At 55.9% G+C, this 14,716-nt stretch overlaps 6 protein-coding genes across 6 annotated transcripts; 2 read left to right on the forward strand and 4 right to left on the reverse strand.

Moving 5' to 3' along the window:
- Positions 1-76: 76 nt before the first annotated feature.
- Positions 77-1,816, reverse strand: SCHCODRAFT_02573441 (RTA1 like protein; the record flags this gene model as incomplete). Its single annotated transcript, XM_003033438.2, has 9 exons — positions 1,270-1,816; positions 1,073-1,217; positions 1,000-1,019; positions 855-947; positions 779-801; positions 608-728; positions 386-554; positions 255-325; positions 77-201 (listed from the first exon to the last, which is right to left on the reverse strand). The coding sequence occupies exons 1-9, from the start codon at positions 1,358-1,360 to the stop codon at positions 77-79; spliced, it is 858 nt and encodes a 285-aa protein (XP_003033484.1). The 5' UTR covers positions 1,361-1,816.
- A 212-nt stretch (positions 1,817-2,028) lies between these two features.
- On the reverse strand, positions 2,029-7,679 carry SCHCODRAFT_02619898 (uncharacterized protein). The gene is made up of 17 exons (XM_003033439.2): positions 7,450-7,679; positions 7,210-7,387; positions 6,859-7,163; positions 6,407-6,801; positions 5,915-6,354; positions 5,497-5,866; positions 5,132-5,448; positions 5,018-5,081; positions 4,661-4,966; positions 4,335-4,604; positions 4,089-4,280; positions 3,607-4,039; positions 3,479-3,556; positions 3,342-3,427; positions 2,887-3,287; positions 2,706-2,833; positions 2,029-2,657 (listed from the first exon to the last, which is right to left on the reverse strand). Exons 1-17 carry the CDS (start codon positions 7,589-7,591, stop codon positions 2,179-2,181), a joined length of 4,584 nt encoding a protein of 1,527 aa, XP_003033485.2. The 5' UTR covers positions 7,592-7,679; the 3' UTR covers positions 2,029-2,178.
- Positions 7,680-7,776: 97 nt separating this feature from the next.
- SCHCODRAFT_02619901 (methyltransferase) lies at positions 7,777-9,818 on the forward strand. The gene is made up of 11 exons (XM_050344957.1): positions 7,777-7,893; positions 7,947-7,995; positions 8,042-8,157; positions 8,206-8,256; positions 8,315-8,334; positions 8,436-8,461; positions 8,512-8,545; positions 8,601-8,701; positions 8,781-8,960; positions 9,022-9,163; positions 9,218-9,818. Exons 1-11 carry the CDS (start codon positions 7,808-7,810, stop codon positions 9,676-9,678), a joined length of 1,266 nt encoding a protein of 421 aa, XP_050201283.1. The 5' UTR covers positions 7,777-7,807; the 3' UTR covers positions 9,679-9,818.
- Positions 9,819-9,881: 63 nt separating this feature from the next.
- On the forward strand, positions 9,882-11,535 carry SCHCODRAFT_02497067 (uncharacterized protein; the record flags this gene model as incomplete). Its single annotated transcript, XM_050343053.1, has 4 exons — positions 9,882-10,211; positions 10,259-10,528; positions 10,584-10,648; positions 10,701-11,535. The coding sequence occupies 4 exons, from the start codon at positions 9,882-9,884 to the stop codon at positions 11,533-11,535; spliced, it is 1,500 nt and encodes a 499-aa protein (XP_050201284.1).
- Positions 11,181-13,360, reverse strand: SCHCODRAFT_02619908 (uncharacterized protein). Its single transcript, XM_050344958.1, has 4 exons — positions 13,115-13,360; positions 12,538-13,064; positions 12,302-12,488; positions 11,181-12,234 (listed from the first exon to the last, which is right to left on the reverse strand). The coding sequence occupies exons 1-4, from the start codon at positions 13,121-13,123 to the stop codon at positions 11,596-11,598; spliced, it is 1,362 nt and encodes a 453-aa protein (XP_050201285.1). The 5' UTR covers positions 13,124-13,360; the 3' UTR covers positions 11,181-11,595.
- On the reverse strand, positions 13,360-14,684 carry SCHCODRAFT_02619910 (WLM-domain-containing protein). Its single transcript, XM_003033440.2, has 3 exons — positions 14,302-14,684; positions 13,901-14,251; positions 13,360-13,845 (listed from the first exon to the last, which is right to left on the reverse strand). The coding sequence occupies exons 1-3, from the start codon at positions 14,626-14,628 to the stop codon at positions 13,555-13,557; spliced, it is 969 nt and encodes a 322-aa protein (XP_003033486.1). The 5' UTR covers positions 14,629-14,684; the 3' UTR covers positions 13,360-13,554.
- Positions 14,685-14,716: the final 32 nt, after the last annotated feature.

Genomic DNA, 14,716 nt, shown 5'->3' on the forward strand with positions numbered 1-14,716 from the left:
TCGAGGATCGACGCGAGCTGGCTCTGGGAATTAACGCGTGCCAGCTCTGGGAATCTTCGCGTCCGAGTAGTGAAGCCTAGGCGTACTCCTTGAAGGAGCGGCTGTCTGCCTGTGCCTCGGCTTCGCTGAGGAGCAGCATGCCCGGGTGGAAGAAGTTGAGCGCAAACATGGCGAGGACGATCATGGTGCCGTCGAGGACGTCTGGAGCGAGATGGTTAGTCAAGCGGATGAATGGCCGATGCACGAGCACTCACTGAAGTACACCTCCGTCGTGATGATGCGCCCCGTCCAGCCGTCGGAAAGCTCGATGGTACGGTAGATGGATCTGGTAGAGGGCCCGTCGTTAGTAAAGAAACCAGGACACTTGAGCGACGCAGCGACTCACCGGATAAACAAGCACACTAGCACGAAGCTCACGCTCGAGAAGAGCAAGAGCATCTTCATTGTGAGCGGCCCGCGGTGCGTGTCCGCCTCCCCCGTGCGCTTCGCGGGAGAGTCGTTTGCGTAGCGGTACACATACTCGGCGCTGACGATAATGAAGAAGACGATGACGGCTAGGAAGGATGTTAGTGTCGGAACGGTGTGGAATTATATAGCAAGTGCGCACCGAGCTGGAAGCAGATACCCCCGAGCATGATGTTGCCGCCCTTGTCAGCGTCCTTGTTCTGGTCTAGCGCTGTTGCAGCCATCCCACCGCCGACGGCTTGGATGACGAGGGCGATGATGTCCTGGGAGTTTTGTGAGGGACAGATCGTTATCCGTGAGGGAAAAGGCGAACACAGCAGAAGAAGACGGAGGTGTCTGTGCATGATGTTAGCCGTGTGCGAGGATATTGAGGAAGAAAGTGCACGTACACATCTTGGGCACGAAGCGACTATATTTGTGGCCAAGACGGCTGATCATGAGGGCCGATATAATGAATTGGGCGGCAAGGAGGGGTGTTGGGCCTGGAGATCAGTCAGCAAGTAAGCCTCTAGGGAGTGTTCTCGTTCAGCGTACCTAGGATGGTACAAACAATTCTGGGTAGCAGAAATTAGACGATGACTTCTTAGCTGAGCGAATTGTTACTCACTGCATCTCGAAAGGATCGGGGTTTGATGGATTTCTACTACTCCACAATCGAGCGGCCCATCCCATGATCTCCAGTATACCACAGAACACGGTGGTGGCTATGAGCCACCACATGCGGTACCAGATCGCCTGGCCCAAGTGCGCGGCTACAGGACTTTCGGTGAAATCGATACAGGCTGAAGGAGGGAAGGCGCGCACCAGTGGAGATGGAGAAAAGCACAAGGAAAATGATGCAGGCATATTCCGTGGGTATGTAGCCGTAGGGATATATTCTCTGATCGAGCACCATCGTAGGGGACGCGTAAAGGGGAACGAGGGGGGAATGAAAGACGCGATGCCAGCTGATTTATAGCTTCAAGAGAATAGCTGAGACCCGCTACCTCACCGCCAAGTTGAGGAGAAACAGCGTGTATGTCACGAAGATTAGAAGCACAGCGGAAGATGAGCGCGAGGAACGACCAGAATTGCTCAGCTAGCGCCCGCCACCTTTATGACGAGCGGCACTGTTCCGAACGGCTGTTTGCAGTTGAAATTCTGCTGCCGAGAGGGACACAAGTCAAGCCGTGCTTGAGACAAGACCTCCATGCCGATGGTGCGTCCAACGTCGGGCAGGCAGCGTTCCACACACGATGATGCTGGCATTCCGAGCTTCGGAATGCAATCTGCAGTTGAGAACGACGATGGAAGCTGGATAGAAGTAATTCTGGTGGGTCCTGCGCAAATGGGCGTGGGCGTTCCTCCTGTGTTGACGCTGGAGTCCTTACGCGCCGGAAGCAGATTCCGATCTCAAGTTCAACTTTGGATCAAGGATGATGAAATCGGCGTGACTGCTATTGTCCAAATTAGGAAAGCCCACTCTAAATCCGGGCCTGGAGTCGGAAACCTCCGGAACCCAAGTTGAACTTTCCGTGGCATTCTCGACGCCGCCACTTGGCGTCCTACCTCCTTGCTCTTGTCGTCCGCCAGCTCGCACCGAGGTGACTGTCAATAGGAAAGCAATGCAAAGCAATGTTGCTACAGAGAAGAGTGCGTACAGAATGCAAGTAATAATAATAGGTAAATACCCCTCGAACCAGCAGAGCAAAGCCAATATGTAGTGCACCCCAATCACCCCCTGTATGGTTGGAGTGGAGGCGAACGAGGTGGAGAGAAGGACTGTGGATAGTAAACGGGTGTGCTCGGCGACGCCAGCGAGCCGGGTAGGTATAGTGGGATGGTAGGTATCAGCTCGAACACATGCTGGGCGACAGGCCTGCTTGATCGGAAACCGCCTTGGGAGGAGGGAGGTTCCGGCGCTTTCATGACACCGTGGACGCGCGCCTCCTGCACCATGTTGTCGGTCCCGTCGACGGGCATGGGGTAGTGGCTCGCGTTGAGCCCTCGCCCGTCCCAGATACAGTGCATGTCGTTCCCTGGGATGACCTGCGCGAGAAGGCCGGTCTGAACGTGGCGTATCTCGATGAAGCGCGTGTCGAAGAGCAGGATGTACGGTGGATGGAAGGCCACGCGCTCGGCGGTTCCCTCCCACTCGATGGAATTGCTTGTGCGGCTTGGTTGGCCGTGCTTGTTGACGTGGATGCCGAACTCTGGAGAGGAGAATTAGCGGACGCCACACAGGGATCAGCCCTTCGTACCGTCATAGCAAAGCAAGAACTCGTCGTCCGTGCAGCGGAACATGCCCATCGGTTTGCACGAGTCGAGTCGCCTGGTCAGGTTCGCCAACCGCATGTCATCACGAGCAGGGATAGACACGCTGCTCAAGCTGCACACCAGACTATCAGCCACGCCCAATCGCACACCAGCCTTGGTACTCACTCATTGATGATATCCATAATCTCAAAGCCCTTCGAGCACAAGATCGCAATCCTCGCTTTCAGGAATATAAGATCGTACGCCTCCGCGGGGATCGAGAAGTCGCGATAGGACCGGAACCAGTCCATCTTCTGCGTCTTGCGACCCAGGAGGTTGCCAAAGTTCGTCGGCGCCGCGGTCTTCGCCTTCTCGTTGATGCGCTCGATGACGGGCTCGAGGATGTAGAAGTTGCTGCTGTTCACGCCTTTGCGCTTGACGTAGACGACGAGAGTGCGGTTGTGGAGCATGCCGACGCTGAAGAAGGAGACTTCGCGGCTGCCGTTGAGCTTCTGGGGTGTTTGCGAGGCGTTGGAGCTGTGGGGAGAGGAGGGCACCAATGCCTCGATGTGGTATGCGAATAGCGACTACCATACAACCTCATCAGCAAGAAGTCAGACGAGAGGTCTCATGCGGCTTACCCTATCAGCGCAAACCAGGAACAGTCCGAAGTCTTCCAGCATCGCCATCTGCGAGACCATCTTTAAGTGAAGTACACGTCGCATGGCTGGAGAGGAGTTCAGTCGGCGGAAGGCGCCCAGCAGGTAAAAAAACATACACTTGGAATCATGCCGATAACCGATCCACACGCCCTCCTCACAGCCGATTGCGACTAGCGCGCGATTATCAAGGGTGTCTGAGGTTTGGGTCAGAATGCCTTCAGCGTCCAAAGAGCCTTGCACGCACTGAACGGCACCGAACAGGTCACCTTCCCCGTCAATGACGCCTCATGATTCCACGCCGGTGATGCCGACGAGATCAACGAGGGGACCAAAAACGTATCCGTGCTCAACGTCTCAATCTCGAACACCTTGTTCGACTCCTGCACCACCGCCCTCAAGCCGAGCGCCTCCTCCAGCACCTGCCTCCACTCCTGGCGCGCCTGCTGCGACTCGGCGTAAAGGATGAGCGTACCGCCGAGGCGACCATTGTAGTGGATGGTGAAGGGGAAGACGGAGCGGGAGTCGGTGGCGTCGGAGCCGCGGTGCGCGCTTGGGACGACGGCGGGGTCGGTGGCGTGGGTGCCACCGCCGCCGCGGAGGTTGCGGAGGAGGCCGGTGCTGCGTTGAGTGGGGGGATCGGTGAAGTTGACGAGGGTCATTAGGTCGAGGGGGATGGGCTGGTGAGGATGAGCGCGGGCTACAGAGCGCGAGAGAACAACGGCGCACCCTGCGGTTGACGTGATACTTTGTCATTCCCTCTTTCTCCTTAGACTCCTTCGGCCTGGTCATGACCATGTAGTTGTCGAAGACGAGGACAAACAACTCTGTCCAGTTGTTTCCCGGTATACTACTATCTGGCTGGCGAAGAAGTTTGCCGCAATGGATGAGCGACCGGTTATCATCCTTTAGATCCATATCCTATAAAGACATTGGTCAACGCTCACTCGCTATCACGACGACTTGTAGACATACCACTGCTTCACCGGGCTTGAATACCAGGTTGTTTGCATACCGCCAGAGCTCGACCTTCTGCTTTGCCGACATAACACCCGGCTCGGTCTCCTTCCCCAAAGCCTTTATGAGTTCGAGGACCTGAGGAATGTCGTTTCTGTCGGGATGCCCGGGCGGAGTCTCGTCCAGGATGTTCTTCAGCAGAAGCTCGTAGCGGAGCAAACGAGGAATCGGCCGGTTGATGAAGTTCTTCATGTCCAACCTGTGCGACTCAGGGTGCCGTATGCTTGCCTGTGATACCCTCCGTGAGCACGCCTTGAACGAGAAGCCAACAGATAGGTGCATACCTCCACGAAAGCCTTGAAGTTGTGGTTGTTTGCCATCTCGTCGTCGATGCGGTACGCCGCAATGGGATAGTTGGGAATATACTCAATGTACGCTTCCCGGAAGTTGAGCACCGCGTCGAAGACGCATGCAGTGATGCTGCGAATGCGAGGATGCTCGTCGCGCTGCACCTCGTGCATATGCTCCATGAGTCGACGATGGTGGTACAGGAGCTCCGAGTAGTTGTGAAAGACATCCTGGATGAACTGGTTCAGACGCTCTGGGGGGATGATTGGTGGGTCGGCCTCGCGAAGGGGGCGGATGTACATCTGCGGCGCAAGTCAGCATAATTTAGTAGTAGTTGCGACAGCGCTGCGCACGTGCTCGATGTTCTCCAGGTCGCGCACATATGCCATCTCGCCCTTTATGAGCTCAAAGATAATGCTAGAGGTCTACGTCAGTACTTCGAAGTGCACTTGCGGTTAGCAACCTACGCTTGTCGCTTGGCTTCGTCCTTCGTCAATGACTTCCGATACTCGGTCGTCACCAGATCATGCCACTCCCACTTGCCCGTCACGCCGCGGCCCATGGCAAGCTGGAAGGACCGCAATTGCGCCACGGCTTGCAGTTTTCGAATTGCCTTGACGGATTCCATCAGGAACTCGCCGTCAGGGTTCCCATCCGCGGTTTCCCGACAGATAGCCTCGAGGAGGACAGGATACTTCTGCAAGTGCTCGACAGGTCGGTTGAGGAGATGCTTGAGGTCAAGCCTGGGACCATCGATGTCCCGCCCTATTTGTCGCTCACGGTCCTGCTCGAATGTGAGCTTTACACACGACTGCTTCTGTGTGGCGCTTACCTCTATCCACAGACGGAAGGCGCCGTTCTGCTCAAGCTCCTCCTTCAGTCGCTTCTCTGCCATCGGATGATGACCGGCATATATAGGATACGCCAGTCGAAACTCCGTTGCTGCATCAAGGAAGATGTCTCCTATACGCTGCACCACTGGGGCCTGCTCGCGTTGTCGGACGTACATGACTTCGAGCAGGCGCCTGTTGCATTCTCGAAGGTCGAGAATATTGCCGAAGACATCGTCAATGAAGTCGTCGACTTCGTGCTTGGGGATAACGGGTGGGTTGGCATTGCGAAGAGGGCGGATGAAGACGCGGTCGACGGTGTCGAGGTCGTGAACATATTGCTCTTCTTTGCTGATCAGCTTGTGGATGATGCTGAGGGCCTCGTCAGCGACAGTGAAGTGTATCGTATTGAGTACTCACGTCTGCCTGTTGATCTCGCTGTCGGGTAATGATGCAAGGACCTCCGGCGCGACCGTATTGGGCCATTCTGATGATGCAGTGCTCATTGTAGTCGACTCTGGCACGATACCAGTGAAGGCTGCCCCTTTCCGAGGACAGGAATAGCAATAGCAAGGGGTATCTTCCCCGCAACTCGGTGAGTAGCACTTTGTGAGCATCGTGACGACGCCTGTCGGGAGCTCTGCGCGCTCAAGGCCACCACTCGAAGGACCTTCGGCATCGTCGAGAAACATGTACACATCCTCCACTCCATCCTGCAACTCGCGCCCTCCCCACTCGACCTCGTAAAAGAAGAGCTGGTTCTGGAGGCTGCGCGCGACCTGCAAGGCTATTCGTCTATCGCTTGTCGATACGCCATGGTTAATCGCCAATTCCCGCTGAATGGACGACTGAATCGCTGACTGCAGATGCACGTGAGCCGCAACCCCGACCTGAGCGGCAGCGTTGACTTACCACAATGTCTTTGCCCGTGAATGCTCGCGGGTATGGTATGCTGCCCTTGACGTGCGTGCCTCGCGGCACCTTGTCGCGCAGGCGCATAGCCAAGTGAGAAAGCAGAGACAAGTTGACGAACAAGCTGATGTCGTCTTCGTCCTCAAGGTCTTCTTCGAATAGCTCTTCCTCGTTGACGCCACCGTCAAACTGTGCGATATCGTTGAGGTCGACGGTTGCGTGCCTATACGGAGCAGGGACAGAGGATGGACCGGCGTAGTCAGATTGGTATTGAGACTGAGTGCCGTAGGAAGTTGTTGAGTTCCCGCGCTGAATGTTACTGGGTCCTGCGATTGGCTGACTATCGTGAGCATAATCGGGAGCGCCCGTGTAGGCAGCAGTAGGGGTGTGCAGATCTAGAAAGTGAGGGTAAGCTCCTTATGCGTAAGCGCAAGTACAAGATGAATACGCACTCGCAGGCACACTGTCAGGTGTGGCGACCAGCTGGGCGTATGCATCATTTGTCTCCGCCGATACGCCCGGAGCCAAATCTAGCATGGGATTGTATGCTGCAACAACAGCAGGGGGAGGAGGGGGAGCGCTTATAGAATCAATGTACGATGGTGAAGGTTCGTCCGGTACATCGTATAGCGTCGAGGGTGATGGAGTATTGGCCAGAGGGGAGCTCGCCAGCATCGACTGATTGGAAGTAGCAGAGGGGCCGCGCGTGAGCGTTGAGCGGGGGGATGCGCGCCCGTTCATGTAGGGTAGAGGTGCCCTGAGATGTATGAGAAGGGCGCACACCAGACTGAAACGACACGTACGATTCGTGGCTTGCTTTGGACCCGTTATCGAAATTCATGATAGGCGGCTTCGGAGGCGGACCGCTTGAGGAAGAGCCAGGCGTTGGAGGGAGAGGTCTCCGACTGCGTCCGCCACTTGCGTGCGACTGTGAGGGCGATGCGGTAGGTTCCCGCTGTTCACCGTTGATGGAGTGGTTGACTGAATGCCGCGATCCCATGTTCAGGATGAGTATGACCATACGCAGAAGAGGTACTACTCACTGCTGGAGACCGAGGCAGCCCTTACTTCCCCATTGATGCTCGCGGACGAGCTCTCCTGCGGGTCTTCGACATACGCCTTCCATACCGCGTCGTACAGAACCTGGAGATCCGCGTCGCCAGGCGCGTTTGGCGAGCCGGCCATTGCTGATCCAAAGAATCCAGTGATATCTCGACTTGAGGCGCAAGGAGAGTAGCAGACAGCTTTAGTAGATACCCATGGACGGCGAAGACAAGGAACGTTGCGTCCGACGCATGCGCAGGAGCGCTCGCGGCGCAGCGCGCCGGTTGGTCCGGCCGATGGGCGATCGGTCTGATCCATCACCGGAGACTGAAGTTCAACTTGTCACTCGCCACCGACATGGCCGCCCCAGAGCCAGCGCAGAAACCCAAAACGACCTCATCGGTGCACGATGCAGGGAAACCTCTGCCTCCCTTTGGATCTAGGTATTTTCTTTTCACGGCGAGAATTCAGTGGAATCTAAGAATCTATCGCTCAGGTTCCTTACCGACGAGGGTCAAGTATGGGAGCATAATGCTTGGGACCATGTAAGTGTCCAGGTAAGATGATGCTATTCGAAACTGACGAGCCAAGGTACCTCCGCCTGATGATCAAGCGGAACGAGTCGCCGCCTCCCTAGCCAAACAGCGATCTGCACCCGTCCCCGAGGAAGAAAAGGAAAAATATAACGGCAGGCCTTCAAAGCATTGGTGCGCTCATCACAGCTTCAGCAACACCAATTTTCTGACCTTCTTCAGGGATAACTTTTATAAGAACAACGCCGACAACTTCTTCAAGGACAGAAAATGGTGTGGCAGGGAATATCTGCGCCTCAAATGAATGAGGGTGCGCTAACTCATCTGATAGGATGCAGAACGAATTCCCAGGTATAAATATGTGTGTAGTCTATCCCTACCAATTTATGCAAGCCCTTACCGTATCGGCAGTGTCAGCGCATCCATCTGGACCTGACGGATCATTGCTTCAGAATTGCTGGAGGCCACCAAGCCTGAGGTTCGTGATGAATGTTTATAGCCTTCTCTGCCTATCTTACGCGCCTTTAGGCGGGGCCAAAACGCATAGTCGAGGTCGGCTGCGGTAAGGACCACTACTGCACGCGGCCCCGGCGTCAACCTGACGCATTACTGTGTAGGCGCCGGAAACGCCATCTTCCCCCTTTTATCCGCGAACCAAAATCCGGACCTGGACCTTCGAGCATACGATTACTCGCATCATGCGGTCAAAGTCGTCCAGGTATGTGCATCGTCAAAATGAAATCCCTGACTATGATCCGCTTTTCTCGTAATCGTAAGCTGACTTGCCTTCTCTTCAGCATAGCGAGCTCTACCTCGACCCGCCGCTGGGGTCGATACATGCCCAACCTTGGGACCTAACGTCCGATGACCTGCCTGACGACATCGAGGAAGGCAGCGTCGATCTCGTCACATTGATCTTCGTCTTGAGTGCGTTGCATCCCGATGAATGGTGTAAGGCAATGCGGAATATACAGAGGGTGAGCGACACGGGCCTTGATCTTGTTTTTATCATGTCTGGCGCTCAACTGCTGCCCGCAGATGCTCAAACCGGGTGGCCTCGCACTCTTCCGTGACTATGGTCGGTACGACCTTGCGCAGCTACGCTTCAAGAGCGGCAGGATGCTCGACGAGAATTTCTACATACGTGGCGACAAGACGCGGGTGTACTTCTTCGAGCTTGGTGAGCGTAGACGAAACTTCGCCGTTGTATAACGAAGCTAAGTTTATTCTACAGATGAACTTGCTCTTATGTTCACTGGCGCTCGTCTCGAGGAGTCGAAGAAGACGACGTCGAAGCTTCAGATAGTGGATGAAACCGGGGACGACGACGGCGTAGATTCGCCAGGCGTACACTCCCCTGCGCGAGGGACGCCCAGCACAGAGGCGGCGATGCCCGACATGATATCGCCTCAATTAACAAACGACGCAACGGCGCCGGATAGCTCTACCGACTCTCCTTCCTCACCTCCTTACCCTATCCCCGCTACCTCCGCCCAACCCAATTTCCTCACTCAGGAGCAGCCCGCCTTACCCAGTCAAGTCCATCCCAACCTCCTCTCGCCGCTCCCGGGTTGCCCGCCGCAGCCCATGTTCAACGTCGAGCAGCTCGGCGTGGATCGGCGGCTTATCGTGAACAGGAAACGGAAGCTGAAGATGTATAGGGTGTGGATGCAGGGGAAATTCAGGAAGTTGTGAGAGGACATCGTGAGAGGCACCGGCGAGATGTGTTTGATAGCCGGGGAATTAGAGTATGATTGCCGGTTATCATTACAGCGCGGCAGGCTGGCAGCTTTTTGTTCCCTGTCAACAACTTCCACATCCGTTCTTGTCAAGCCGTATCTTCGCGTTACTCCCCTCTCACCAGAGGGGTCTGATTTCTGGTACAGTCACTCGACGCTATGACTGCGCTCCGTACCGCGTATCCTCTCACGGTCGTCAAGGCGGAATTTGAACCCATTTCCCTTCGGCCATCGCAGGATAGCAGCAGGATTGAGCTATTGCGACGAAATTTAGCTGAGCTTCAAGATGAGTTGCGATTGAGCGCGGCTCAGTGGGAGGAAGAGCGCGGTTGGATACTTGAAGAAACCGAATACTTGGTTAGAGAAGAAGACCAGGCCAACGCAGAACTTCGTACTGAGAATGAGAGGCTGAAGCAGGCGGTCCGACTCGCAATATCTGAGTCAGATGTCGACATTCCCGAAAGATCCCCGCATCTCCAAATGCCCCAGGTGAGCAATTATGCCAAGCCATCGGCATCCCCGCTAACCTGCACTAGCCGCAAACGTCAGTGCCCAGACCACCAAAAAATGGTGCAGCCTCAGATTCGCACTCAGAAGATATCGTTGATGACATCGAAGTGCTGGGCTGTATCTCGGTCAAGGGGAACGACGCGCAGGGGAACCCAATCAAGTTCCGCCAGGTCATTCTGACGAAGCCGGAGGACGGGGACATGCTCTGGGACTTGCGCAGATTGCGATTGGGCCCCACTATGGAGGTGATGGATCCGCGACACAGGAAGACGTTCACGCGAAGAATGCTATCCAGAGTGAGTATATCAGCCAGTTGCAGTTCATGCCTTCGCTGACCGTGCAACTTTGTAGGCCTTCGGGGGTGGGTTTCAGGAAACATATCATCACAGCAGGCAGCCGAATCATCCAGACTGGTAGTAAGTAAATCCTCGTAACAACACTGCGTCATAAGTTGCTCACCAACTGCAGCGCAACATACAACCCCACATGGAATCCCCAGCTCCCAGACGTCGGCCAGCAAGGCGTTGCATTTGATGACGTACACACAGATCGCCTGCTCCCCGTCTTCATCCTTGTCCGCACGAACGCATGGCGCTACTGCGGCCACTACTCCGTAACGATGTGGGGCGAGTTGGACGCCGTACAAATCGCCCGCCTTCCCCGTGACTGCCTGGACACCATGGTGCACGACTACGCTCACTTGAAGAACGGTCAGAGAGCGGTTGACGGTCGTGAGGCGAAGAATATGAAGGAGGCTAGAGGGAAGGGCGTGCCATACCGACCTATCGTTCGTACGGAGGAGGGCATCATGGAAGCGTTCTTGGACGGGCGTATGGTCCAGCTGTTCACCATCCTGCAGTTTCATCATCACGACAAAGTGTGGTTCGAGCGGCTGCTTGCTGTGGAGCCGGCTGTAGCGGAAGAGGAGAAGGTCATAGCGCAGAAGAAAAAGGAGAAGGAGGAGGAAAAGAAAAGGCTCAAGGAGGCGGGGAAGAAAGAGGCAGAGGTCGGAACGAAACGAAAGACGACGAACACTGGTGCGGGAGGAAACAAATCTCGAAAAAAGCGCAAGGCGAAGGCTAAACGCAAGGTCTCTGCCGAGGACGAGAGCGACAGTGACATCGAATTCATTGACAGGAGTGTACCCACGGAATCAGGGCGTAGGTCGCAGAGGATCAACACGTCGTCTTCAGAAAGAGTTAGCCGGATTCTGCAGGAGCTGGACGAGGAGGAAGAAGATGAGGGCGAGGACGAGGATGAGGATGATACAGAGTCGGAGGCGGAGTCTGATGAGGGGTTCTAAAGGTTCTAGGTAATGATAGCGTGAAGGCATTCGACCCAAGTAACAGCTCTCCAGAATGATTCAGATAAATTCATACAACTCGAACTGGCCGAAGGACGCCACCGCAATCCTCCCTTCCTCATCGTCCACCTCCACATGCAACCACGGCTCCGTCCCCTTCGACGACGTCTTGTCGAACGTCGTAACCTGCGCATGGCCCTCCGGCTCCTTCGTAGACGGTTCCTGCAGTATCGTACCCGCCAGGCGCTTGCCCGTGTCCTCGTCCTCTGTCGCGCTATCGATCCACACCGCCGCGCCATACGGTCCCAGCGCCATATCGCTCACGGAGAACAGCCGCACGTGCGAGGGGATGGAGACGACGGCGCGCGGATGTAGTGGGTACGCAGGCGTGTCGGGCTCGGTGCTCGGAGACAGAAGATAGTGATGGAGCATGTTGACAGGCCAGGGGAGGAAGGAGGAGAAGCGGAGGAATATGTGGAACGGGGGAGGCTCGTCTGCGACAAGGCTGGTGCGAAATGTGGTGGCGCGGGCACTGTCGATGGGCCATGGCCAGCGCCAGTGGGCTAAAGGCTCGACGATGGGAGGCTTTCCGTCTTTGTCTGGCGTATGCGGCCCCGAGATGTCGAAAATCTGCAGTGCACGGGTCCAGACGATCAATAGAAAGCGACCGTGCAGATGCGTCGTGACGAAGGTTTCCGGCTTGGAAAACAAGATGAGCGTTGCTTTCGTCCTCTACACCACCTTTGTCACAAATGAGACAACATACCTGCTCCGACTGAGGATTCTTCAATACACAGCGCAATTGGGTGTCGCACATATCCCAGATACATGTGTCACCCATGCCTTGCCGAGTGAGGACCGTCGTGCCATGAAATGCACGTAAGTCATCGGTGGTAGCGTCCGTAGACATTAGCTGAAATGCCCCATCCGTATCAAGGCCATAGAACTTCGTCCTGATGATTCATTGAAGGCTCATCATCATATAAATCAAACTCTACTCACTCAACATTTGAGGCTGGCACGACCGCGAGCACCGGATCGTCCCATCCTCTCCCCAACCCCGTATTCCACTTGAAGCTACTCCGGAACGGCACGTACATCGACGAGACGCATCTCGGCTTTCGCTGGCGCAGATCCCACGAGCGGAACACCAGAGGCAAGCGCTCGCGCTCCGGCGGTGAGACGCTGGTGAAAGACACCGACAGGAGGAAGTGCCCGCAGAAGCGGAGGGAGACGATGCGCCAGGCGGAAGACTCGAGACCTTCCTCTTCAACGGACACGATGAGATGGCGCGCGGGTGTGGGCGATGGAGAGGTCCACACGCGGCGCAGAGTGAGGGCGCGGCGGATGCAGCTTTCGAGAGCGGCAGAGTCCAGGGTATCGGGGATAGTGGTGCGTAGGTCAATAGGATCACCTTGGAGTTCGTCTTGTAATTTAGGTATTGGGAGACCTTCGCTGATAACATATCGGTGGAGGAGGTCAGTCCACAGACCGCGGGCATGGGTGAGGGCCCCGAACGCGGACGATACCTAAGAGAATGTTTGGATGGAGTAGATGCAGAACGACAGATTTCAATTACCTGTCGCATCTTCAAGACATCATCCAGCGATAGATAACCGAAGACAGTGAGTAGGACATCCTCTGGAAGCACGTCGAGTATGCGAGGCCTTGCAGCTGTCATGACAAGGCCGGGTAGGTAACGGATGGCGCTATTCCTTCAAAAATCAATGCCGCAGATGCTCAGGATGAGAAACGTGTGCTAGTGAGGCGCCTATGTGCATGAACCTGGTTTAGTCACCCACTAGTGGTGGCGGGACGATGAGAGGGCATTCGGGCCGGTTCCCCGGTGGGCATGTTCACAGTTCACTGACGTCGTTGCCACAAAATGGGCACGGCGCTACCGAGCCTCACGGCCACAGTAAGAAAGATATACAGCTCGAGTCCATCAGTTATCCAATGAAAAAGTATGGTATGGTATGGTATGTGGTCTACAGCCCTTCTATGCAAGCGCAATAGGGTTCAACTTGACGAGCCCGTCGTCCCACAACTTCGCTCCAGCTCCTCTTCCTCCTTCTTCAACCGTGACATGGTGGCCTGCAGCATCCTCTCGCGACGCTGCTCCGGCGTCTCATTCGGTAGTGGTGTGGAGGTCCCGGTCTTCCCACCAAGCACGTAGGCTTGGGCTTCGGCCTCCAGCTCCGACGAAGGCTGGTAAAAGTCCCCTGCGCCACCGAGACGATGTGCGCCGTCTGCACGAGATGTCTCGAATTGAGCAACTTCGCGGTTAAGAAGGGAATTGAGTTCTTTGAACTGCACTGGAAATATCAGCATTCAGCATACGAAACGACAAAGCCAGCCTACGTACATCATTATCATGATCACCATGCACATTATGCGACAGCTCATGGCACAGCACACGTCGGATGTCTGAATACAGCCTGAACCCATCGTACCGATCCGTCCGTATCCTCAACTTGATCTCCTGACCCCTGTTCACGTTCAAACCCAGGAGATTAGGGTGCTCGTGCGGCGCGAGCTCGGTGAGCAGCCCGACCGCGAAGCGATGGCGCTGCATGACGTGCCGGATGGCGGGGTCGTCGGCGAGGCGCTGGAGGAGGGCGCGCGCGGTATCGAGCCGTGGGAGGTGGGGGAGAGGTGCGATTTGGTGGAAGCGGTAGGAGAGGTTGGAGGCGGAGGCGGTGGAGGTGTTGCGGACCTGGGGAGAGGGTAAGAGAAGAGTAGTTGCGCAGTGATATTGGTACGTACTGATACAGGCCGCTTGAGCTCGCGCTCGCGCATGATGCGCTCCCGCCGTGCCTTCTCGTCTTCCACAGCGTGCATCCCGCCGAGCTCTTCAGCGGTCGAACCCAGCATCTGAAGCTTCGCGCCATCCTTCAAACCGACATCCGCTAGCGAGGTATTCGGCGTAACGCCCTTCTTCACCCCCTTCCCCAGCAACTTCTGATTCGAAGGGGGGACGCTTGTCAGCCCTTCGAGCTCGGTCTGCAGCTCATGCCAGGTCGTTGAGGGTGGTAGGTTGAGTGAATGTGTGGTCCCGCGATGCGAGATGTGTAGCGTAAGATTATCTGCCATGTCGAGGGAGATGAGGGTATAGAACAAGCTTGGAAAGTGAGGGAAACATGGTGAGCGTCCAGTGCATGACGCGAGCCCCGGCGCCGCG

The sequence above is a fragment of the Schizophyllum commune genome (assembly GCF_000143185.2).
Source record: "Schizophyllum commune H4-8 unplaced genomic scaffold SCHCOscaffold_4, whole genome shotgun sequence".
Classification (NCBI taxonomy): Eukaryota; Fungi; Basidiomycota; class Agaricomycetes; order Agaricales; family Schizophyllaceae; genus Schizophyllum; species Schizophyllum commune.

Bases quoted from the DNA above. Each gene is read 5' to 3' on its own strand.
- SCHCODRAFT_02619908 (XM_050344958.1), bottom strand. The intron at 12,489-12,537 runs GTGAGTAGAGTT...ATGAATCATCAG, and splicing joins GTGCCAGCCTCAAATGTTGA to GACGAAGTTCTATGGCCTTG. The intron at 12,235-12,301 runs GTATGTTGTCTC...TTGTTTTCCAAG, and splicing joins AGAATCCTCAGTCGGAGCAG to CCGGAAACCTTCGTCACGAC.
- SCHCODRAFT_02619901 (XM_050344957.1), top strand. From the start codon at position 7,808: ATGGCCGCCCCAGAGCCAGCGCAGAAACCCAAAACGACCTCATCGGTG. The intron at 7,894-7,946 runs GTATTTTCTTTT...TCTATCGCTCAG, and splicing joins CTGCCTCCCTTTGGATCTAG to GTTCCTTACCGACGAGGGTC. The intron at 9,164-9,217 runs GTGAGCGTAGAC...TTTATTCTACAG, and splicing joins GGTGTACTTCTTCGAGCTTG to ATGAACTTGCTCTTATGTTC.
- SCHCODRAFT_02619898 (XM_003033439.2), bottom strand. From the start codon at position 7,591: ATGGCCGGCTCGCCAAACGCGCCTGGCGACGCGGATCTCCAGGTTCTG. The intron at 6,802-6,858 runs GTGCGTATTCAT...CTCACTTTCTAG, and splicing joins ACCTGACAGTGTGCCTGCGA to ATCTGCACACCCCTACTGCT. The intron at 3,557-3,606 runs GTGCGTGCAAGG...CCCAAACCTCAG, and splicing joins GACCTGTTCGGTGCCGTTCA to ACACCCTTGATAATCGCGCG.
- SCHCODRAFT_02619910 (XM_003033440.2), bottom strand. From the start codon at position 14,628: ATGGCAGATAATCTTACGCTACACATCTCGCATCGCGGGACCACACAT. The intron at 14,252-14,301 runs GTACGTACCAAT...CCCTCTCCCCAG, and splicing joins AGCTCAAGCGGCCTGTATCA to GTCCGCAACACCTCCACCGC. The intron at 13,846-13,900 runs GTACGTAGGCTG...TTTCCAGTGCAG, and splicing joins ATGGTGATCATGATAATGAT to TTCAAAGAACTCAATTCCCT.